Source organism: Gracilinanus agilis, chromosome 1, assembly GCF_016433145.1.
Source record: "Gracilinanus agilis isolate LMUSP501 chromosome 1, AgileGrace, whole genome shotgun sequence".
Taxonomy (NCBI): domain Eukaryota; kingdom Metazoa; phylum Chordata; class Mammalia; order Didelphimorphia; family Didelphidae; genus Gracilinanus; species Gracilinanus agilis.
The window spans coordinates 739,961,077-739,983,681 of NC_058130.1; the positions used below are offsets into that span (position 1 = coordinate 739,961,077).

The window sequence follows — 22,605 nt, forward strand, 5'->3', positions numbered from 1 at the left end:
AATCCACTGAGCTACCCAGCTGCCCCCTTTCAAAATATTTTTAAAAGTTCGCGGACTCCAGGATAAGAATCCCTATTTAAAGGGCACCATCCATGGTGAAGGAGGCAGGGTGGGGTGCCATTTCCCTCTCTATAGAGAGCTGGTATTCTTGGTGGGAACTTGGGAGCTGAGCTTAGCAAACTGGGTACTTTTAGAAGTGCTAAAGAAACACCAATGATTAGAAATGATGATGAAACCTTGGCTTCCTAAGGCTGTGGGGGTCATTGAACCAATCATTGGTCAAGGTTTCCTTGCTGCTGCTGGTGGTGGTGGGGTAACATGGTGCAGGGCTAGACTCTAGGAAAGAAAGAGAGAAAGTGAGAAAGCAAGGAAGAAAGCAAGAAAGAAAAGAGAAGGAGAAAGAGGAAGAAAAAGAGAGAGAGAAAGAAAAAGAAAGAGAAAGAAAGGAAGAGAAAGACAGAAAGAAAAAGGAGAAAGGAGAAAGAAAAAGAGAAAGAAAAAAGAAAGAGAAAGGAAGAGAAAGACAGAAAGAAGAAAGAGAAAGAAAGAAAAGAGAGGAAGAGAAAGAAAGAGAAACAGAAAGAAAAAGAAAGGGAGAGAGAGCGAGAGTGAGCGAGAGAGAAAGAGAGAGAGAGAGAGAGAGAGAGAGAGAGAGAGAGAGAGAGAGAGAGAGAGTCCCTTACACATTCACTGTGAACTTCTGCCCAAAGTTCCCCTTGGATTCTCCCTCACTGAGGACCCTGGCTGAAGCCAAGGCCTCCCCCCAATCCTCGGCAGCACAGGGTCTGTTGGTGGGTCCCCCCCTCCCATTCCCGCCCTGCACCCCGAGAAGCTTGGATGGAACAGCATGTGTCGATAAGCCCTTAGCCTCAGAGTGAACCAGGACCAAGCCAGGACACAGAAAGACTCAAGCATCTTTTCATCCAAAATCAATGTTGTATTTATCTTCATTGATCTACAAGGAAACGGAAAGTTTAAAATTACAGGGTCGTGGAGGGAAGGATGGGGATGGAGAATACAGCGTTGAGGAAAGAAACAGCAGTGGATGGCAGAATCGACGAGGGCGGAGCGCCCCGACGGAGCGAGGCCTCTCTGAAACGTGGGCGCCGGAAAATAAACACATAAGGAGGGCGTACAGCAGGGAAAGCATGGTGACATATATATATGTTTGTATATTTATATATATATGCACAAAAGTAAAACTGGAAACCAAAACCATGTCATGCCACAGAGGTCAAGGCCAAAGAACCACACAGAAACAAACGTTGGCTGATGGGCTTCATGTACTACAGAGAATATATCAGAATTTCTTCTGCCTTTAAAAATTAAAAAAATTAAAAAAAAAAAAATCAACCAGTAGACTTTTTTTTTTTTTTGCACTCCTAAAATTCTACTTGTTTTGTTTACCAGTTCCAGTAAGAACACTGCACAATGAGCACAAAGGTCCATAGAAAATTGTTTCTGCTAGTCGTGGGGACCGCTAGTCCCTCCCGGTCGTGTCTACACTCCTCGGCTGTGTCTACACTCCTCGAGGGCACCCCCCTCCCTGTGGCAGGTCTCTCTGCTCCCCCTCCCCATGATCTCATCCCTTCCCGGACCCCTTGGGCCCATCTCTGGGTAGGAGCTGCGAAGGCTGCCTCTCTTTCTAGGACGGGCCCTTTTCTGTGTGGCCTCTTTCCCGAGCTCTGCGTTCCTCTGGGCACTCCGGGCCGGTGTCTGGCCTGAAGAAAGTGCCCCCTCCGGTGGCTGCCCCCCGACCCAAGCTGCCCGGGGGCTCTCCCACAGCTAGGCTATTCCCGAAGGGACCACGGAGGCCACCTTGCTCTCTAGAGACTGTTTCCCCCAGATAGCAGAGGAGTTTTTAGCGAATAACCAAAGTGGTTCTAGAAACCATTTTTGTTTTATAAAGTCTACTTAGGTTAAGAATTGAATGTTTTACATTTATATTAATAGGATATTTACAATTGTTTCCTTGGTTTCTGTTTTTTAAACAAGAAGTCAAAAAGAATCCCTCTTAAAATTTCTGCATAATATAATAAGGCAAAAAACAAACAGTTTTGTACATTATTATTATTAATAATTATTTTAATATATATCTGTAACTTCGGTTCCAAAGTACCAAGGGGAGGGAAGGACCGGCTGGTCTTGTCTGGGAGCCTCACAGTGCGCTGTAGGAAATAACAGTTTTCTCCATAAATAAGACTTTTAAGAAACAAACCCTGGGAGTCACCTCGGTGAGGAAGAAGCTGAGGATGGCAAAGGGCAAAGCCAACTAAGGACCCCAAAAGCCAGCCTTTCTGTCAAGCGAGTCAAGGGCACGAAATGAAAAAACCACCTACAAAGGCATTTGGGACGCTTCTGGGTGCGGGAGCCTTCCTGACCGTCTCGCCACGCTCGATTCCCGGCTACACAAGCTTGGTGGTGCGAAGTTTGTATAACCCCCAGGATTTATGGAACTGTGCTTAAGGTCTACAAATTTACATAAAAAAAAGTTTACAGCAGTGCATTTTGTAAAAGATTCTGTTTCTGTACAGGAGCTTTAAAATTCTCGGGGTGGGGGTGGGGAGGGGACTACCGGGCCTCCACCTCTTTGGGGTTCCGGGACGGGGAGTAGTCCCTGGCCTCCGAGTTTGTGAGGGGCGTAGTCCTGCGGGGGGAGGCGGGCCGGGCGCCCCCTGCCGGCACCAGGGGGGGCGGGGCGCTCAGGGCCGCGGTGGGCGGGGTCCTGGCCAGGATCCCGTTGTGCAGGGCGGTGGCGGCCGAGGGGCTCAGTCTGGGGTAGTGCACCCCGCTCAGGTGAGGCATGAAGGGCGGCACGTGGGCCAGGTGGCTGTCGATGGGCGGTGGGTGCAGGTGGTGCGCCCGGGCCCGCTCCAGCTCCTCCCGCAGCTGGAGGCGCTCGCGCTCCTGCTGCTCCCGCCGGGCCTCCAGCAGGCTCTCGGGGGTGTAGTCGTGGGGTTCCCGGTCCCGGTAGGGGCGCTCGTGGTCGTAGAAGCCCGAGCCCGCCACGGGGAGGCGGTGCGCCAAGGGGTCTGAGCGCAGCTGGAGGTCCACGCGGCGGTGCAGATCCAGGCTGCGGTAGGGATCCCGCAGCGGGTCCCGGAGCGGCTCCCACGAGAAGCCGGGGTGCGGGAGCCGCTCCCTCCCAGTCAGGGGGCTCATGCCCATGAGGGGGGTCATGACCCGGGAGCGGTCCAGCACGTTCACGCCTCCCAGGGGGTGCACCCCGCCCATGGCCAGAGGCACGGAGGCGGGGGCGATCGAGTGGGGGAGGGGCAGCCCGTGCAGGGCCGGAGCCGCGGGAGGCTCCCGGGAGGGCTCGGACCCCACCACCAGCACGTCGCCGTCCTCCTTGCGCTCCTCCTTCACCTTCACGTCGTTCTTGAGCGGCTCGGGGTTCCGCTCCAGTTCTTTGGCAGCCACCAGGCCGCTGAGCTTGAGGCTCTCGCTGAGGCTGGGCTTGCTGTAGGGGGACACGGACTGGATGACGGGCTTTCCGCCATCCTCCGGGGGCCGCTTCTCCAGGCTCGGGGCCTCCTTTACCGGAGAGCGGCTCTCCTTGACCTTGTGCTCGGGCAGCGGGGCATCCCGGAGGCGGTCCGGGGGCTCCCTCTCGCCCAGGCCTGCGGCCGGCCGGGAGGGCTCCATGGAGGTCTGGCTGTTGCTGCGGATGAGGTTGCTGATCTGATGGGTCACGGGGGCCGAGGCTGGGGAGGACCGGTTTGAATGGCGGCTTTTGTCCAGGATATCCCTGGGGAAACAAAGACCTTGCTAGGGGCCCGCAGCGGCCACCACCGTGCTGCCCTCCGGCTCCCTCCCAGGGGCCCAGGAGAAGCTCCTGCAAGCTGAGGCGCCATTTCCTGCTCATCTGAGCGGCTCTGGACTTTGCTTAGGATGGGACGCTCCCTCCGATGGCCCTTTCCTTCAGGCTGTCCTGCCTGACCTCCTCCCCCATCCCCAACAAGACTCTGAGGCCTGGCAGTGGGATTAGAGGGGAACCCAGGCGCTAACCCCCCCCTCATCCCCAACTTTGGCCACTCCTAGTCCAGCTCCGGTGAAAGAACACAAGATCCCAGGCTCCATGCCACTGGCAGGGGTCAGGAAGACGCCAGTTCAAATCTGACCAGTCACTTCCTATCTGTGTAATCCTGGGCAAGTCACTGAACCCGTCTGCCTGGGTTTCCCCAATGTGAACCCGGGCCCACGCTCCGGCCTCCCCTCCAGGGATGTTGTGAGGATCCAATGAGACCCTCCGGCAAGCCTTTAGCAGGGCCTGGGAGGTAGTGGGCGCTTCAAGAGGAGAAAGAGTGGCTCCACCCTGACCACACGGGAAGCAGGACCCCCCTTAGTCCCCACTGTGGGTCTCTTCTCTTTTCTATAGACATGGCCATCGGCTGGGAAGGACTCCCAATGGCAGGGAGGGACCCCAATGGTTATCTGGTCTCCTCCATCTCTATTTACTTGGAGCATCTTACAAGGTTAGAGCTGGAAGAATGACCTGCCCGCGCCCAGCCCTGTTTTTGGGTCCAGTCACATGGTTTAGCCCTCTGCGGGGGTCAGGGGCCTCAGCCACCAGCCCCCTCTCTCCACCGTGGCCCTTCTCTCAGGACCTAATTCACCCCACGGGGTCTGACCAGGACCCCTCCATGTAAAGAGCGCCCAATTTCACAAGCCCAGCTGACTGCTGTCCTGCTTCTTCTGGATGTCCCTGGGCTGTTCCAGAATGGCCCCACCTCAATCCAGTCAGCTCCCCTGCCCATGGCCTCCTCCTGGCCTCCTCCAGGCACCAAGCTCCAAGTCTTTCCCTCTTCTCTTTGAATGAGCCGCCCAGGCCCAGTCCAGGCCCAGCGGGTAGCTTCCTCCCCTCCCTCCCTTAGGCCTGTTCTGCCCTATGGTAGGCTCCTAACTGGTGGTCTCGACCACTGTCCCTCCCGTCCCTCTTCCCTGGGGCCAAACCTTGGGGGTGGGGGTGTCCCTGGGGCTCTCCTTCCTGCACCACCTATTAAAGGCTTCTCTGATAGAATGGAAGTCCCCCGGGCAGGGGCCCTTCCATTTGGGCCTCTGTTACACTTCATAACCGCCTGTTGTCCCATGGATCTATGCATTCACCATCCACAAACCTTCTGGCCTCCTATTCAAGTTTCTCTCCTGGAGATCTCCCCAAACTCCCCCTTCTGGTCACCTCACATTTTATCTGGCCCTCCTGGAATACTTTTTTGGAATCCTTTCCCCAAATATTGTCCTAGAGGAACCCCATAAGCCTTGCTTCTTCCATGAAGTCCTCCCTGACCTATCTAACCAGGCTCTGGCCTTTCTCTGATCTTGGAGGAAGCTCCCAGGGGGGCCACGGAGTCTAAACACATCTGAATAAGAATCCCCCCCCCCCCCCCCGGGGCAGCTGGGTAGCTCAGTGGAGTGAGAGTCAGGCCTAGAGACAGGAGGTCCTGGGTTCAAACCCGGCCTCAGCCACTTCCCAGCTGTGTGACCCTGGGCAAGTCACTTGACCCCCATTGCCCACCCTTACCACTCTTCCACCTATGAGACAATACAAGGGTTTAAAAAAAAAAAATCACCCCCCCCCCAAAGCCTTCTGAAGTGATTAGAAGTTCTTCCTGACCCTGGATGGACGCTAGCCTTTCTGAAGCTTCTGTCCATCCCCAGGCCGGTCCTTCCCCTCACAATGCTGCCTCCAGCCCCCCGGCCCCAGCTGCTCTCAGTGGTCAGAACCCCAGAAGAAGCCCCTCGTTCCCTCCCTGTGGAGTCCCCTCCTCTCTGGGCCTCGTTTCTGCAAGTGTCAAACCAAGAGTGGCCTTCAATGGGCCGAGGGGGCCGTCCTCAGCACTCCAACGCCCCCCTAGAGGCTGGCAGCCGTGCCCGAGCGCCCACAGGTGTGCCTAGGAACGGGCAGGGGCGCAGGGCCCAGGGCCGTCTCTTTCCCTGGACACGGAACACGACAGTACCAGACGATACCCTCAGCGGCTTCCTTCCGGGAGGGGTGCCCGTCTACACTAGGCAGTGCCTGGGGTGTTGGACTGGACTCGCTCCCTGGGGAGCCTCACTTTTCTCCTCTGTAAAATGGGGATCATCACGAGCCCAATCGTCACAGCGCCCGGGGTCACCAGGGCGGGGGAGCGTCCAGCCTGCGGACCGAGCACTCACCGCTCTCGCTCCTCTTTGCCCTTTTCGGGCTCCCGGTCTCGGTCGTGGTTGCTCAGGGCTGAGCTCCGCTCCGGGTCTCCGGGCTTGGGCCACTGTGGAGGGGTTGGGAAGGAGGGCGGGGTGCGGTGTAGACGGTTCCAGGGCTCGTGGGGGTTGCTAAAGCTCTGCAGCGTCGTGGCTTCCTTGTGAGCAAAGATGCTGTTGTGAGCTGGAGGGGAGAAAGCGGCGTGGTCAGGCGGGGGCCGGAGCGGAGAGTGGCTGAGGTGCCCGGGAGGGAGAGGCCGGTCTGGGCCTTCGTTTCCCCACGTGTAAGAGGAGTGCGTGGCTCCCGAGTGACTCCTCAGGGCCCCCAAGTGACCCCTCAGGGTGCTCTGAAGCCCTAGCTGGGGGCGACAGGCTGGGGAAGGTAGGAGGGAGCGGAGGGACAGCCCAAGCCTGACGCTGACCCCAGGGCACCCTGTGCGGATCACTGAATTTTTGTTCCGGCCTCTGTGTGCCCAGCCTCCGTCTGAAGGCCTCCAGCGACCCCCAGGCCACCCAGAGCCCTGAAGAAAGGTCTGGCTGACATCACCTCGCTCTCTAAGCCAGTCTCGGGTGGAAGGGAAGGGTGCTGCTGCCTTTTGTTTCTTTAAACCCTGACCTTCTGCCTTAGAATACTACTCCATACTGGCTTCGAGGCAGAAGAGCGGTAAGGGCTAAGTGACTGGCCCAGGGTCACCCAGCTGGGACGTGTCTGAGGCCAGATTGGAACCAGGACCTCCGGTCTCTGGCCCGGCTCCCCACCGATGCCACCTCCCTGTCCCAGGTTCTTTTAAAGCATCAGGTAGTGCAGGTGCCTCGCAAACCTCCCATCACCCAGGCACGGACCGCCGTCACATTGCTGTGTGTGATTCCCATGATCTCCTCCCCCCAGAATCTCCCCACCATGAAATGAAGGAGGGCCTCCGGCATACTCACCCAGTGCGTGGCTGCCCAGGCCTCCAAAGGCGTTGCTCCCCAGGTTGCCAAGGCCACTAAAGGTGCTGGACCTGCTGAAGGGGTCTGCGGAGACAAGGGGGGGAATCAGAATTGCCCACATTGGCAGGGCCAGATCTGGGGGTGCTGCGGAGGCGCTGAGGCTGGGGATCCCCCCAACATCCCATAACTGTATCAGGCCCAAGGGTACCCAGGCTGGGGGTGCTGTGGGGGCCTCAAGGTGGGGGGGGCCCTCTAAGAGAGAAGTTCTCAAGGCCAGCAGGAGGCCCCACAGGAGAGGCTTAATACACCATGTACCTGCCTCCAGGGCGAGGGCTGTTGATTTGAGATCTAGTGCCCAAGGTAGGCTGTTCACTGATGCTGAGGCCTGATGGAGTCTGGGTTCCCAGAAGGCAAGGCCTGGTTTACTTATTTTTAAAATGGGAACCTTCCCTTCCTTCTTAGAGTCAGTAAGAGTTCCAAGGCAAAAGAATGGTTAGGGCTAAGCAATGGAGTGGCCCAGGATCACCTGACTAGGAAGTATCTGAGGTGGGATTTGAACCCAGGAACTCCTGGCTCTAGATTTGCCTCTCTATCCCCCAAGCCACTCCCAGGGTTCGGGCCAGTGGGCTCTGTCCTTCAGCCCAGATGCTCTATTCTACGCTCTTTCTCGGTTTCCCCCGCAGCACTCACCTGTCAGGTGGCTGGTGGGCAGGAAGCTGCTGTGATGGGCCGAGGGGCCAAACGGGGTGGTGGCTGCATGGGCAGTGCCTGGAGAGGGAAGAGGAGGAAGGAAAGGGTCCTGGTCAGAGGAGCCGGGGGCTGAGAGCTGGAGCTCCCTCTCCCAGGCTCCTCATCTCTTTAGAGGGGGGTCAGATGGAGAAATGGCCCCATTCTTTGGTCTTTCATACTAGGGAGCCTGGCACTGGTGGAGGAGGCAGGGGGCTGACCCCCATCAGACGCTGCAGAGAGGCCTTCCCCCTACATCCAAGGAGAGAGCGAGGGAAGAGACAAAACTGTATCTATGGAATTTTATTAAAAATAAATGCCCCCCCCCTCTTATTTGGCCCCAGGCCGCTTTCCTGTAGCTGCATCTCCTTGTTCATGCATCTTGCTCTGGTGGTGAACAGACGCCCCCATTTTTGTAGATATCCCTTAACACAAGTTAACACAAGTTCATCCCACGTCATTTCCCCTCACAAGCTTCAGTTCCCTATTTTTGTTTGCTTTAGTGATTTTGGGAGGTTCCCCCCTCCACTTTTCTGCTCATCTCGTTTCTTCGTTTGTCCTCCACCAATTCAATAAGCTTGCCACGGTGTCCCTAGCCAAGATTCGGCATGGAACCCTGAGGTAACTTCACTGGACCTGGAGCCAGCGAGATCCGAGTTCGAATCTAGCCCCAGACACAGACGAGCTGTGTGACCCTGGACAAGTCACTTCACCTGGGTGTGCCCCCCCCCCCCCGGGTGTAGGGAGGAGCTCATGATCCTTGGCACGGCCTGTTCTGGATGAACATCCCAGTTTTCCTCTTCTGGGTGTTACTCCTCATCCTTTTAATCCTACACGGAGTGGAGGCCAAGCAGGCCGGCGCCACTCTTGCGCACCAGGAGGCCGGCCCTTCTCTCCTCCCAAAGCCTCTTCGCCCTCCTCCAGGGTCTTTCCAAAGCGAGTCACTGTGACCCGGCCATCAAGCCCAATCCTGGTCCTTCCCGTGTCATGGCGAGGGCCCAACGGGCTGTGTCTAGTTTCTAAAAAGCCTTCCTTTCTTCTCAGAAGGAGGCCCAGGGCTAGGCAAGTGGGCGAAGGGACTTGTATCTGAGGCCAGATTTAAACCCAGGCCCCGGCTCCAGGCCTGGCTCTCTATCCACGGGCCACCAACGTGCCTCTGAACGGGCTCCGTGTAGCTCTGTACTTATTGGGGAATAAGTCATGGCGGGGTGGGGGGAGCGTTTCCATCTTATCCATCTCAAAATGACACTTCTTGGCAGAGAAGGGGCGGAGTAAGACGGTCCTCTTCCCCCATCCACCAGGAGCAACGGGGGCCTGTCCTCTGTCCTCCCTTCCCAGGACACCCGCAAGCTCTGAGCGCTTCTCCTTAGACTCGAGAGCACCTTCTCCTCCCGGAGCGGGCGGGCCCAGGCTTTCCTCCAAAACATGTTCCAGGCAGGACTGACCTACCTACCTACCTACCTTCCTTCCTTCTCTCCCTCCCTCCCTCCCTCCCTCCTTCCTTCCTTCCTTCCTCCCGTCACAAAGTGCAAGGTGGTGCTGCCATGTGGTGTGGCTTTCAACGTCCCCTCCCTCGTCTCCCCCCCCATGCAAACCAGCTTCTTCTTTATGACGAGAATTGGCCCCAGAAAAGAAACAAGGCTAAAATGATCATCAAGGAAAGCCAAGGAGACACGACTCTGGGCCCGGAATCCAGGCCGGCCTCTGGGCTCTCCTCGCGCGGGCTCACATGAGCTCAGGCGAGTGGTAGCCATGGGGGCCCCCATCCAGGAGGCGAGCGGGGGAGTGGACAGACAGACAGACAGAACCACAGCCCTGCGGCCTCTCTTACCTGTGGTGGAGAAAAGCGGTCTGGCCAGGTCCTGGGGATAATGGAAGCCGGGAAACACCCCGGGGGCCGGGGGCCGGCTGAACAGGTCCAGCTTGCCGCCAATCTCCAGCTTGTGCGGATCCAGGTGCATCTGCTGCAAAGACAGAGGACATGGGCTGAAGGGGAGGCTTGGGGCAGAGTCCCCGCTGGGCCCCCACAGCCACAGGGAGGCGCTCTCCGGCCCTCCGCCAGCAACAAGCACGAAGGGAGGCTGTTGGCAGCTGCCAGCTGGGCAGTTCAGAAAAGACCTCCCACACGGGGAGATTTTCAGCCTTCTCGAGCAAGCCGAGGAAACCGAGAGGCCAAAGTGAGGAAGGAGGACATTCCGGACGTGGCGGGCACAGCTCGTGCTGAGACAGGGAAGGGGAGAGGGGGCGCCATGTTGGAAGAGTCACCAAGGGACAGTATTATGTGGCTGGGGGTAAGGAGGGACCCCAAGGCTGCCAGAGCCCAAAGGGCAGGGCCCCCAGTAATGGGGGGGGGCTGAGGGAGAGAACGAGGCAGTTCCATTTTAGAAACAGTGAGTTTGACTATGGGACATCCAGTTTGCAGCCAGGGTGGAGGAGAGAGAGAGAGAGAGAGAGAGAGAGAGAGAGAGAGAGAGAGAGAGAGAGAGAGAGAGAGAGTGTGTGAGAGTGTCCGAGGGCCTGGGGCCTGGTCAGTTAGTGTCAGTCTTTGCTTCACACCAGTCTCCCCTTGAGCAGAGGGCTAACGGCCAAAGCCAGTCTTTCTAAGCGTCTTACTCCCAATCACCTGCTGCCTTCTCTCATTGGGACGGTCAGAACAGACCCAAGTGGGCTTCCACTGTGGCACCTCCTGAGCCCCCTCCAAAAGGACCGTTAAGTCTCTCCTTCCCCACCATCTGATCCGTTAGTTCTCTGTCATCTACACTTGCCTCTCAGATCGGTCCCTCTTGTGCTGTTCTCTCTCTCCACGGCTCCCTGGTCTAGAGGCAGAAAGGCCCTCAGAGGCTAGCCAAGTCCAATTCTCCCCTTTTACAGACAAAGAAATAGAGGCACCCAGATAGAGTTAGAGGGAACCTCAGACTTCTGAGGGTCGACACTCAAACCCTCTCATTTTAGATGGTGAAAATGAGGCCAAAGGTTCACTAGAAACCACAGAAGGTTTTGTAGGTGGAAGTCATCTTATGAATAAACTGAGGCCTGGGGAGGGTTAGATGATATGTCCAAAGTCATACTGCCTCTGAAGAATGGCCACTATGACTTTTCTGAGGTCTCACAGGAAGCCAACAGAACTACTAGAATCACAACCTAGATCATTTAACTAAAAAACAAATGAAAAACAGCCCCCAAAACTCACCTCATCTGTCTTAAAATGCATACAAAGTACTGGTTCTGAAGCAGAAAAGCAGTTAAGAAGCAGGCAATTGGGGTTAAGTGACCTGCCCAGGGCCATACAGCTAGAAAGTGTTCAAGGCCATATCTGAACCCAGGATGTCTCTACTCCAGGTCTGGCTGCCCCCTGACTTTTAATCTTGGGCTCTTTCCATAGTCCTTGGGTCAATGGATCTGATCCCCCCTGCTCAAGCTCCCACCCCTCACTCTCAATGCAGGATGTAAAGAATGAAGAAAGAGGTGTTTGGTGATGTTTTTGGGGTGAGGAGGAAGCATTTACAAGGTGATCATGGTCCCCTTCTCCCCATGGATGGGAGGATGCTCTTCTGTGAACCCCTTCGTGTCTCGTCCGGGATATGCTCTCCAGGCATATCTCTAGCATCTTTGGTCTCCATTTGTTCTTTCTCTCCTTTCCATAAATATGCTTTGAAGATCTGACCAGTCCTAAAAAGCTCCCCCTCTTTGAAGACAGGGGTGCCCATGGCAGTGGAATTCTGACTGCACAGCTCATCCACAAAGGCTAATACGGGCATAGGGGTATTCTCCCCCTCCCTCCAGAGGCAGCTAGATGGCTTAATGGATAGTGCTGGCCTCAGGAAGACCCAACATCAGATACTTCCTGGCTGTGTGTGTCTGGGAAAGTTTGCCTCAGTTTCCTCCTCTGTCAAATGAGCTAGAAAAGATGGCAAACCATTCCAGTATATTTGCCAGCCACCCTCCCCCCCCCAAACCCAACCAGGGTCATAAAGAGTCAGACATAATGTAACATGTTTCCCATCTATAAAGTGGGGAACCTGAGTATACTCTGTCAGGGTTGTTGTGAGGATCCAGTGAGATCCTATTTGTAAAGTGCTTAGCAGAGTGACTGGCACACATAGTAGGTATTTAATCAATCCGTGTTTCCTCCCTTATCCTTTAAAAAAAAAGAAAAGCCCAAAGCAAAACCTTTGTTATTAGGGATGGCTCACTAGGTAAGGGAGGGTGACGGACAGGCAGGAATCCTTTTTACACTGTGGAGCCTCGTCATCTGGAAAATCCACATAAAATGTTTTGGCCTTCCTTTCATGAGAAAGAAGTCTGAATTTTTTCTTTCTTTTAAGTGATATTTACAGTACCTTACTGTAAAATTTGGGTCAAGTATGGGGTCTTAGGCTGTATGTAGGAAAACGGTAAGTAAAAACGAGTTTCTAAAACTTTTTCTGTGTTGTCGTCTTCAGCTTCCTCAAAACTCTCCCAAGTTTCCATTTTGTTTCTTATGCCAACTCACAACAAGAAAGTCAGGATGTAGAAGCATAGCTATTACTTGGGTGAAAACATACGAAAGAGATCAATACAAGCAAGATTTCTAAGAAGGCCTGGGCCTTGGCAATGTGCCTCAAAAGAGACCTCCTCACATCCCCCCTTCTGGCGTACCCTCGGTGTCTCCTCAATCTCTTTCTATCGCTCGAAGGAAGCTGCTTTTGCCAGCGTCTGCCAGCAGGGATCCAATCCCAGGTCTTTCCTCCAATGTCCTCTTCTCGGTCTCTGCAGTCTGCTCTAGCCCCCTTTCCTCCCCTCTTGGTAGCCTCGGCTTCCTCTACCCACCGTCCCCGTCCACTGCACTCCCCAGGGCTCGTCCCTGCGGTTTACGTGTTTTCTGTCCGCTTAGCTTGGAGCTCCTGGAGGGCAGATCTGAGGACAAAGCCTGCCTAGCGCATGGGAAGCTGCGATCCACGTGCTTGTTGGGGGCCCCACCGCCGCCTCTACCTGGATGTCTCTCCAATTCCACACGCCCACAGCTGGGCTGCAGATTTCTATTCATGGCACTATTACCTTTCCACCTTGGACTTATGGAGTTTGAGATGTCTACGGGACATCCAGTTTGGGACAGGGAGAGACTGTCTGAAACCTCAGGGCCATGTTGGGCTCTTCCTTCTCACATCATAATGGCCTATGGATCACCAAAGAGCAGATGACTCCTTCCTTTTCACTCCTCCTCAATCAACCTACCTCCTTCCTGGCCTCCCAGTCTCTGCTCTCGCCCCTTTTCCATCCATCCCACATAGGCCTCCCCGAAACAGCCCCAGACTTCTCTCCTTGGCACTCAAAGTCCTTCTCAATCTGAATCGGATCTCCCAGTGATTCTCTATTTTGTTGGGGCCATTTTCACTCATCCCCTTTCAGACCATCACTGGTCTAAAGCTGGAAGAGATCAGTGATGCCCTAATCCAAGTCCCTTATTTTTTTTCCCCCAAGCCGGTTATTCTAGAGGGCAGAAATTAAGGCTTCAGAAGTGAGTGACCCAACCAAAGCCATAGAAAGTTCTCAGGGAGCAGGGCTGAGATTTGCTTTCCAAATGAGCCTCCTGATTTCCCACCTCCAGGCAATGATCCCCAGCAAAGGCTCACTCCTTCCACCTTTGGAATGCCCTCTTGCCAATATGCCTTCCCCCCAAACCAGACCTCCCTGTCCTAAGTCCTCTTTCTTGAATGCTTTCCCTGGAAACATCTGCTGCAGCCATCTCTGCTTGGGCTCTCCCAAATAAACACACATCTAGGTGTTTGTCTGGCTGCTGTGACACTTCTTCCCAGGCTGAGGACAAACTGTAGCTAGACTGTACTAAAGGGATATCTTATTAGGAGTTCTGGATGTTCCAAGTGCCAAGTTATTGCCTTCTCTCCTCCCTCCCTTTCCTTTCTGTCTTTCCCTCTCCCCCTCCCTATCTGTCTCCTCTCTTTTCTGTCCTTCTCTCTCCCCTTTTTGTCTGCCTCTCCTTTTCTTTCTCTCACCCCTTCCTTTTTCTGTCTCCTTCCTTTTCTGTCTCTCCCTCCTTCTTTCTGTCTGTCTCCCTCTCATACCCACCCAAACACCTGTTGGGCGCAGCAAGGCTGGCCGGCCGGTCTGAGATGCAGGCCATGAACCCTCCAGGGCATGAGGGCCCTGCGGGGAGCCCACGAGGTGGGTGGGAACACGGAGTGTGCACAGAGGGCCGTGGCGCAGGGCTCTCACCTTGATCTTCTGCTGGTGATGGTAGATCTGCCAGGCGATCTGGACGTGCACAGCACACCACTTTCCCGGCTTCTGCAAGGGGAGAAATGCGGACTGTTGGCTGGAGGCGCTCGCTCGTGGGCCTGCTGGTCTCTTCCCTTTCCCTCCCTCCCTCCCTGGGGAAGGTGCGGGGACTCGGATTTCTGGGGAGATGAATGGATGGGGGCCCATTTAGCTCGGAGACCCAGGGCTAGCTATGAAAGGCTGAGCTTCTCCTGGGTCTCTCACGCCGGAGGCACAAGCTGTGCCGGAGGATGGCGCCCTTCCCACCACGAAAGGTCCCCGGGATGGACGGACACCCAGACTCACTTACCCTGACCTGTGTCCTGTATGGGTCAGACACCTGCAACCAACGAGAAGGCAATTACGACCAGACCTCTGGGGTGGGGACACTTGGGGCCCCGCTTCCCTCCCCATCCCGAGGGCCATTTCGTACAACATGAGAGGGTCTCGATCTCGGGCTCGGAGGGAGGGCCTCGATACCCACCCCTGGAGTTTTCTGCAGGAGGGCGTGATGGACGGTGCTGGGCCGGCTCGCCACGTCGATGGGGTTTGACGTCTGCAGGGAAAGAAGAGGGGGTAAGTGAGGAGCCGGCAGGTCAGAGGAGACCCCGTCTACACTGCCCACTCGGCCCGGCTCCCGTCTCGTGAAGTTTTAACGCTCTGACAGGGCTGCGCATCCGAGTGGGACCTGAAGGGGGCGAGGAGGAGGTCTGCCGTCTGAGCGGGTGCTTTCTGCCGGCCCTGGGCTGAGGTGGCGAGGCTGGAAGGCCACCTCCCCGGGGAGCCCTTCCCGACTGCCCCCCAGATCCGACCCTCCGAAACGATTCAGTCGGGGATCTCTGGGGATGGCATGTCCAGGCACTCCTGTGCGTCCGGCCGAGGCCTCCGCTGGAGGGAGGCTCCCCGAGCTCGGGCGCCTCCCCTTTTCTCTCAGCGTCTGGTGCCCACACGGAAGGTGGCCAACGAGTCCAGCTGGCCAAACACAAGCAAGGACGATCCCGGACTGAGAGAGCCTCAGCCTGGCCACTCCCACGCCGTGACCCCCAGAATCACGACTCCCTGCTCGAGCCTCGCTTTTCTGGGCCAGGCCGTCTCGGAGGGTCCTTTTTTACTATGGCTCGATGGCCCTTTGCACGCATACTTCTCACACTCACGCACACGCACGCTGCCTTTCTTATAAAACATGAAAAGCCACCACAGACCACGGCCAGTTCCATGCTGGCTCAAGGAGAGCCGCCCCAGGGGCCCGGGGCCTCGAGCAAGGGGGAGAGGGTGGAGCCCTGAGCCGGGGCCAGCTCTGCCCCGCCACCATTCCCGGGCTCGGACCGTCCATCCAGAAGCACCGGCAGCGTGCCCGGGCCTCTGGGGACACGGTCCTGGGAGGGAACAAGACTCCCGCGGCCGGATGTCTTTCGAGCGAAGGCTGGATAACTGCCGGCCTGGACGGCTCTCTGGAGACACCCTGGGGGAGGGTGAGGCCCTCGGAGGTCCCTTTTCTGCTCATGGATTCTGTGATTTCCCGGTGACGGATGGCTGTGGACGAGACGATGCTCCCGTGTCTGTGGCCACTGCCGGCACCGCCGTGGGGTCCGTGTCTGACTTCTGGCGGGGATGCTAGACGTCCAGTCCCGGGACCTCGAGCTGAAGACAGACACGGCAGGCCTGACGGAGACAAAGGCTCCGAGTCTTGTGCGCCAATTCCAGGTCTGCTTAAATGTAAATCGGTCCAATTCTCCCCTCTGCCCGCCGCTGAGGAGACCTTGTAGCTCTGCTTCTCCTGCTTCCCTGAGACAACGCCAAAGGGAGCTGGGCACAGGCCCCCCAATTCACCTCGAACGCAGGGCCCACTTGGTGTGACGTAGGAGGGCTGCTAAGGTCTGTGGAACAACCCCGAAGGGCTTGGCTTGGACTCTGACCCAGGAGGGGTCCCTCAGGCCTGGCTGCTTCCCAGACAAAATCCGGATGAGGCAAGCAGGTGAGAGCGGCACGGCCTTGTTCGGCGGGCGCTGCCCGCTTCCTCACTTCCGACCTTCTCACCCAGAAAAGCCATCCACGAGATCAACCAGAGACAGCGCGCTCTGCACTCTCCTCACCAGCCTCCGTTTCCCCAACGTGTAAGATGGATGGCATGACCTCTGCCCAGCCTCATCTCACAGGATGGGGGAAAATGACAGGGGTGACGGCCCCCGCAGTGCACCTCCAGCCTCAGGTAAATGTAGGAGAACACCCATCTGAAAGACGGGGAGACAATCGTGGAAGTGCGGCCCCCCGGGGTTTGGCCTTTTAGTCAGCTGGCATCCATGTGGGGCACTGGAGAGAGCTTGGGGCCTCCGGGTGGGAAGACTATGCTTCATGAGTTCAAATTGGGCCTCCAATCCTTACTAGCTGTGCAACTCTGGGCAAGTCATAGAACCCTGCTTGCCTCAGTTTCCTCATCTGTCAAATAAGCCGGAGAAGGAAATGGCAATCCACTCCCGTATCTTTGCCAAGGAAATCCCAAATGGGGTTCTAAACAACTGAAAAATGACCCGGCACCGATAATCTGCCTTCCAGAGGCCGCGCCATCATAACCTCGTGCTGCCCATTTCCTTTCTCCGTCACTCCTTTCTGAAGATCTGTCTGGGTGGCTTCTGGGCCCGCGTGTCCAGGAAGAGAAGGGGAGGCTCCCGAGACGTCCAGGGAGGTCAGAGGCCTTCAGATGGCCCAAGGAGGGATGGGTGATGGGTCTGAAAATATTCCGGGGCCTTCGGGCCAGCTGAATTCATTTCAAGGAAAGCAAGACATACAATGCTCATCTCCTCCTGCCCGCCTGAGGTCTGGGGGCCGAGCTGGGCCGGGCGGTGGGAGAAAGCGGACTCGCCCGGCGCTGGTTTGGGCTCTATCCCTCCCCCATCAGGACTGCCCTCTGACGTGGTGCCACCGAGACACAGAGAGAGGGCCGTCCTCTTGGGGTGGCGGTCCGGAGTTTGGCTCCAGGGCTGGCCTCCGTGGCGGGCAGGCGCTCACTCCTCTGCTTGGGCTCTGGGCCTCGTTTTCCGGATGTGTAAGGCAGGGGAGGCTTTCGGGACGTCTCTGCCCACGTGGAGTGCGGCCTTCTTCCTCTCCTGCAGCTTTCGGATTCATCTGAAAAAGCTGTTGGGCCAAGGCCTGGGTCCCCCCTTGGAGAGCTGACCCTGAGGGGCATCTGAGGAGGACGGTCTGGCCCCAGGCGAGGAGTCTGGCACGCTTCTTCTCCCTCCCGGGGAGAAAGCCCGGCCGCTTCCTGGAAACGCTCTTTCCAGTGGGTAGCTCAGAACCCGACAGCAGCGCCGCGTCCCCCGCATGCCCGGCTCCTCTGGGCCATAAACAGAACGTCCACGCAGGGGGGCCGACGGAGGCATCAGAGACCCCAGGAGGGAGCTCGGCTCAGAGGCCGGCCCAGGCGGATTGCATGCAGCCCCCAGGGGCTCGGGCGCCTGGGACATGCCCCTGCCCTCCCTCTCCCACCCCCAGGGCAGCTGGTACCTTGGGCTGGAAGGCTCCCTGTAGGGACCCAAAGGGGCCTGAGTGGGCAAGCAAGGGGGCCATTCCGGGCATGGCAGGAGGGTAGGATGGAAAGAACTGTAAAGACAAGAAGAGAAGAGAAGTTCCATTTAGGTCAGTTAGACAAGAATGCCGGGAGGGTCAGAAACGGGGACAGGCCCGGTGGCCGGGCCAGAAACCACCCCAGCTCTGCCTCCAGGGAAAAAAAGCAAACTGGGCCGTCAGGCCCATCCCCTCGCTCAGAGGTTCCGGCCTCTAAAGAGGCAGCTCAAGGCTGCCGTGGTGCCCAGGGATGGGTCTGGAGTCAGGGAGACCCGGGTTCAAATGCTACCTCAGATACTTTCCCTAGCTATGGGACTCCAATGGTCTGCCTCAGTTTCCCTCACTATAAAATCGGGATCCTAAGAGTGCCTCCCTTCCAGGGTGGCTGTGAAGACCAAATGAGAGAACATACATAAAAATGCGTATTCCCTTCTCTTTCCTAAACAGGGTGAAGAAAGAAGGGCAGAGGGCGGAAGGCCTGGGGCTGCTGCCAGTCTTTTACACTCTGGGGGCTGCTCAGACCCCCCTTGGACCAGCATGGCTGCTCCCTGACCTCTGTCTGTCTGTGTCTCTCACACACACGCACTCACGCACGCACCCCCCGACACCTCCTCATTGTACTGCTCAGAGGGTCCCAGCGGGGCAGTGAGAGCCCCCCGCAGACCGGACGGGCCGGGCAGGCAGAGCGCCTGAGCTTGCTAAGGGTAGGCCAGGCACCGCCTTCTTGTCTCTGGCCGGCGGGCCGGGGGGAAGCTTTTGGGGGCTCCTCCCGAGCCGGCAGAGCGTCCCCACAAGAGGGCCCTCTGGCTTCAAAGTCCTTCTTGGCCCCCTCAAGCTAAAGCGAGCCCTGCAGGTACAGACAGCGGCCCAAGATGGCGGACACGAGGGACACGCGGGGGGCGACAGAGGACGGACACACTGGAGAGGCCTGCGGACGCGGAGGGGACGAGGAGTACCAACACGGGGGACACAGAGGGCTCTGGAGGCCGATGGACACTCACACTCACGTTGGAATGTCGGAAGTAGGGACTGTCCAGCTTGGGCCCGTATTTGTCAAACTAGAAGGAAAAAGAAAGGCATGTGAGGCCCCTCCCCTGGCACGGACGTCACCCTCGATCCGCTCACCCCGCCCCCGCCACGCGAGCAGGGAGCAAGTGGGGGGCCACGAGCCGCACGACCCAGGGAAGGGGAGCCCCCCAGACTCTGAGGCCCCCGCCGGGGCGGTCACGGGGACCTCACTCCCCGCGGGTCTGCGCCCTCCTCTCCCACTGGCCCACAGACCCCGGGTCCCGGGGAGGAGCCACGGACGAGGCCCAGATGGCAGGCCCCGGGGGCAACATTCTGGGCCTCTAGGAGGCCCAAGGCCGGCTCCTAGGACCCTGCGTGTGTCCATGGGGGGGGGGTCACTCCGCAGCCAGGAGAGCCGGACGGGACCTTAGGGGCCCTCGAGTCCAGCCTCCTTCACTGGACGGAAGGTCAGACGTGAATGACTGGCGTGTCGTCACACACGCTAAGAAGAAGCAGGGACAGAATTTGAATCCTGGCCCCAGAGGCAGGGCCCGAGGGAGGGGGTCACGAGGCCCCCATTTCCAAGCGGAGGACGCACCCACGTTTGTGTCCGGGCGGGCATCCGGCCATGAGGCCAGGCCCCCGGGGAGGGGGGAGCCAGAGCCTCGGGGCACGGACACCCCAGGACTGGCGTTCAGAGGGGGACAGGCGAGCGAGGCCAAGCGGAGGGAGGCGCGGCCCGGCCTCGGGATGCCCTTGCGGGCCCGGGCGTGAGAGCACAGCGACAGGACACAGAGCACACACCACAGGCCCCCCCAGCACACACAGCCCCAGAGCCGGGGGGGGTCCGGGGACCTCCCACCACCAGCTGCCTCTGAGAAGGAAGACCGAAGGGAAGAAAGAGAAGAGGCTGAACCCCCGGCCCCCCAGCACCCGTGTGTGTACGTGTGTGTGTCGTGTGTGCGCGTGTGCACGCTCGCCGGACCAGGCTGCAAGCAAAGGTGTGTGAGCGGGCCGCGGGGAAGGGGGGACGGAGGGAAGGACGAGGGGCGCCCTCCCCCCCTGCCGCTACGCACCGGGGCGGGGGCGGGCGCGGAGGGCGAGAGGAGCGGCGGCGTGGAGGCCGGCCCGGGAGGGAAGGGGGCGAATGTGTATTGGTGTATGTGCTGGTGTGTGTGTTGGTGCTGGTGGAACTCCGCCCGCAGTGGCGAGCCCGGGCCCCCTGAGGCGCCGGGCCGCTCCGAGCTCTGGACCAGAAAACGCGTGTTCAGCTCTTTCCTGAGCAGCTCGTGATCTAGAAAAGAAAAAGAGAGAGAGACACAGAGGCGTCGGCCGTGAGTCCCGGCGGGCGGGCGGGGGGCAGATATTCACCTGGCACTCCCTGTTTCGGCAGGCCATGCTGTGGGCGTTTTCTACGTGAGGACTCAAGGGTGGAGGTAAGAGGGATGCCTGTGACAAAGTACCAATCAGAATCCCCGAATGAGGCTGGCAATACATGATTGGTTGGTTGAATGAAATCAACAGGCTGGTATCTAAAGACAAGAGAGAACACCATGAGTCATCCCAGCAGAAAACGCGGGCTGTCCTCCCCGGGGTCCCCCCCCGCCCCCAAGGCCTTCTCTCCAGAGACCCGAGTGGGGAAGAGCCCCTCGGGATCCCCATTCCCTTGGCTACGAGGCTGGCCTCCCCACGGGCCCTGCTCCCGGGGAAGGGGCTCCTCGGGGGCTCTTCTCCCTTCTGAAAGGTCTTTGCTGACGCCCCATCAGGGGAAGAGCCTCCCCTAAGGCTCGAGGACGGGACCTCAGGGACCCCCGAGCCCGAGGAGGGGGGCCCTACGTCCCGCCTCGGGCCAGGACTCGCTTCCCTCCAGAAGGCCGGCCTGGGGATCCCCCTGACAACGTCCTCGGACGTCCGATCCAGAAAAGCGAGCTGCCCTGCAGCCCGTCCTCCCGAGGGCCTGCCCTGGCTCTGGCTCCACTTTACGGACAGGCCGGGACGGATGTCCGGGAGCCCTCGGGGGCTCCAAGGGACCCCGTCTGGGGGACTGTCCAGCTCTAAAAAGGGGCCTTCGGATCCCTTCCCCGTCCCGCTGGTTAGCCAGACAGGGCGATAGCCGGCCTTCCTCTCCTTCCCCAAACTCGGCCCGTCGTAGGACCCGCCCCATTGGCTACGGTTCCTCAGTCTACCCACGTGGGCGCTGGGGCTGCTCCGGGGACATACCGGCTGGGTGTCCGGGGATAACCAGGCTGTTGGCAGGGAGCGATGGGGGAGGGGGCAGCGTGGGGGGGGCAGCAAACATGGCCGCCGCGTGGTGCTGATGCTGGGCCTGGGAACGGAGCGCAAAGTGCGAGGTAGCGAGGTTGGAGATGGACAGAGGCAGGGCTGGGCCCGGCCCGTGGGGGGACACGTGCTTGGGGAGGCTGAGGCTGGCCGCGCTGCTGGCGCTGCTGCTCCTGCTGGGGAGAGGGAGGGAGACAGAAGGCCACGGGGAGACGGGGGCCCCAAAGACACGGGGACAGGGACAGGCAGAGACCGAGGGGGGAGGACAGAGGGACAGGCAGAGACCGAGGGGGGAGGACAGAGGGACGGGCAGAGACCGAGGGGGGAGGACAGAGGGACGGGCAGAGACAGAGAGGACAGAGGGACAGACAGAGACCGAGGGGGGAGGACAGAGGGACAGGCAGAGACCGCGGTGGGACAGAGGGACAGGCAGAGACCGAGGGTGGACAGAGGGACAGGCAGAGACCGTGGCGGGACAGAGGGACAGGCAGAGACCGAGGCGAGGAGGACAGAGGGGGGACAAAGGGAGAGGTGGGAGACAGAGATGGACAGAGGGAGGACAGAAGGACAGGTAGGGATAGGAGATGGCAGGAGAGGAGACATGAGGTGAAGAGCAGAGAGAACGAGAGGCCGGAAGGGGGAGAAGGAGAGACAGATTGAGAGAGGCCGACAGAGACAAAGGAGAGACAAGTTAGTCACCCCAATACCCGGATGGTGCCCCCCTCCCCCACGGCTGCCCTGTTCCCTGCCCCCCCCCACCCCCTCCCCCAGGACACAGAGGGGGCCCACCTTACCTGAGGCTGTGCAGGCCGTTGTGTGTGGCGGGGGGATGGCCGGGGTAGGTGCCGAGGGGGGGCCCCACGTGTGCTGGGGGTGGGGCCCGGGGCTGCGGGGGTGCGGGCTGCAGCTGCTGAGGCTGAGGAGTGAGGCGGGGCGGGGGAGGGGCCTCCTTCTTCACCAGGGGGCTGGTGCGGGTGCCGGAGGGGGGGCCTAGAGGGACGGTGGTGACGGTGGGGGTGGGGGGGCTGGGCACAGGCGGCAGAAACGGGGTGTCGGTGCTCAGCTCCCGGCTCCGCTCCAGCCCTGAGACCTTGGGCCCAACAGGAGCCTTTGCCTCGGGCTTCTCACTCAGCGAGAAACCTGGAAGGGAGACAAGAGGGTGAGCCACTGCAGCTTGGCTCTGGGGGGCTGAGGCAGGGTTTGGGGGAGGGGTGCAGCCAGAGGCTCCTAGCAGGGTGGGGGAGCGGCCGCAAGGCAGGCCCTGAACACCCCCCCAGTCACCTGCCCTTCCCCTCCTGCTCTCAAAGGGTCTGCGTCTGTGTCTGCCCCCATCAGTCTGGCCTGGAGCTCCAGAGCCCCCCGGCTCCCCTCTGGGCTTCCCAGCTCTGGTCTCCATCCGTGAAGCCCCCCAGCTTCACGCTAAGCCTCATCTGCTGTTTTAGAATCCACACTGTGTAGCAGCTCTGGGCAGAAGAGCCACAAGGGCTAGGCCACGGGGGTGAAGTGACTGGCCCAGGGTCACCCCGCTAGGAGGTGTCTGAGGCCAGACTGGAACCCGGGACTTCCTGTCTCCGAGTCTGGCTCTCTTTCCACAGAGCCACCTGGCTGCCCCGTGAGAGCTGTTGGTGGAAATGGCGCTATGGGAAGGCGCTTCCT

The 22,605-nt window shown here is 58.8% G+C and overlaps 1 protein-coding gene across 1 annotated transcript; it reads right to left on the reverse strand.

Moving 5' to 3' along the window:
* Window positions 1-1,142: 1,142 nt before the first annotated feature.
* Window positions 1,143-21,816, reverse strand: FBRSL1 (fibrosin like 1). Its single transcript, XM_044673046.1, has 11 exons — window positions 21,744-21,816; window positions 20,890-21,122; window positions 19,752-19,963; window positions 18,669-18,719; window positions 14,582-14,653; window positions 14,408-14,437; window positions 9,674-9,803; window positions 7,807-7,884; window positions 7,117-7,200; window positions 6,160-6,367; window positions 1,143-3,751 (listed from the first exon to the last, which is right to left on the reverse strand). The coding sequence occupies exons 2-11, from the start codon at window positions 20,966-20,968 to the stop codon at window positions 2,572-2,574; spliced, it is 2,124 nt and encodes a 707-aa protein (XP_044528981.1). The 5' UTR covers window positions 20,969-21,122; window positions 21,744-21,816; the 3' UTR covers window positions 1,143-2,571.
* Between the last annotated feature and the right edge of the window lie 789 nt (window positions 21,817-22,605).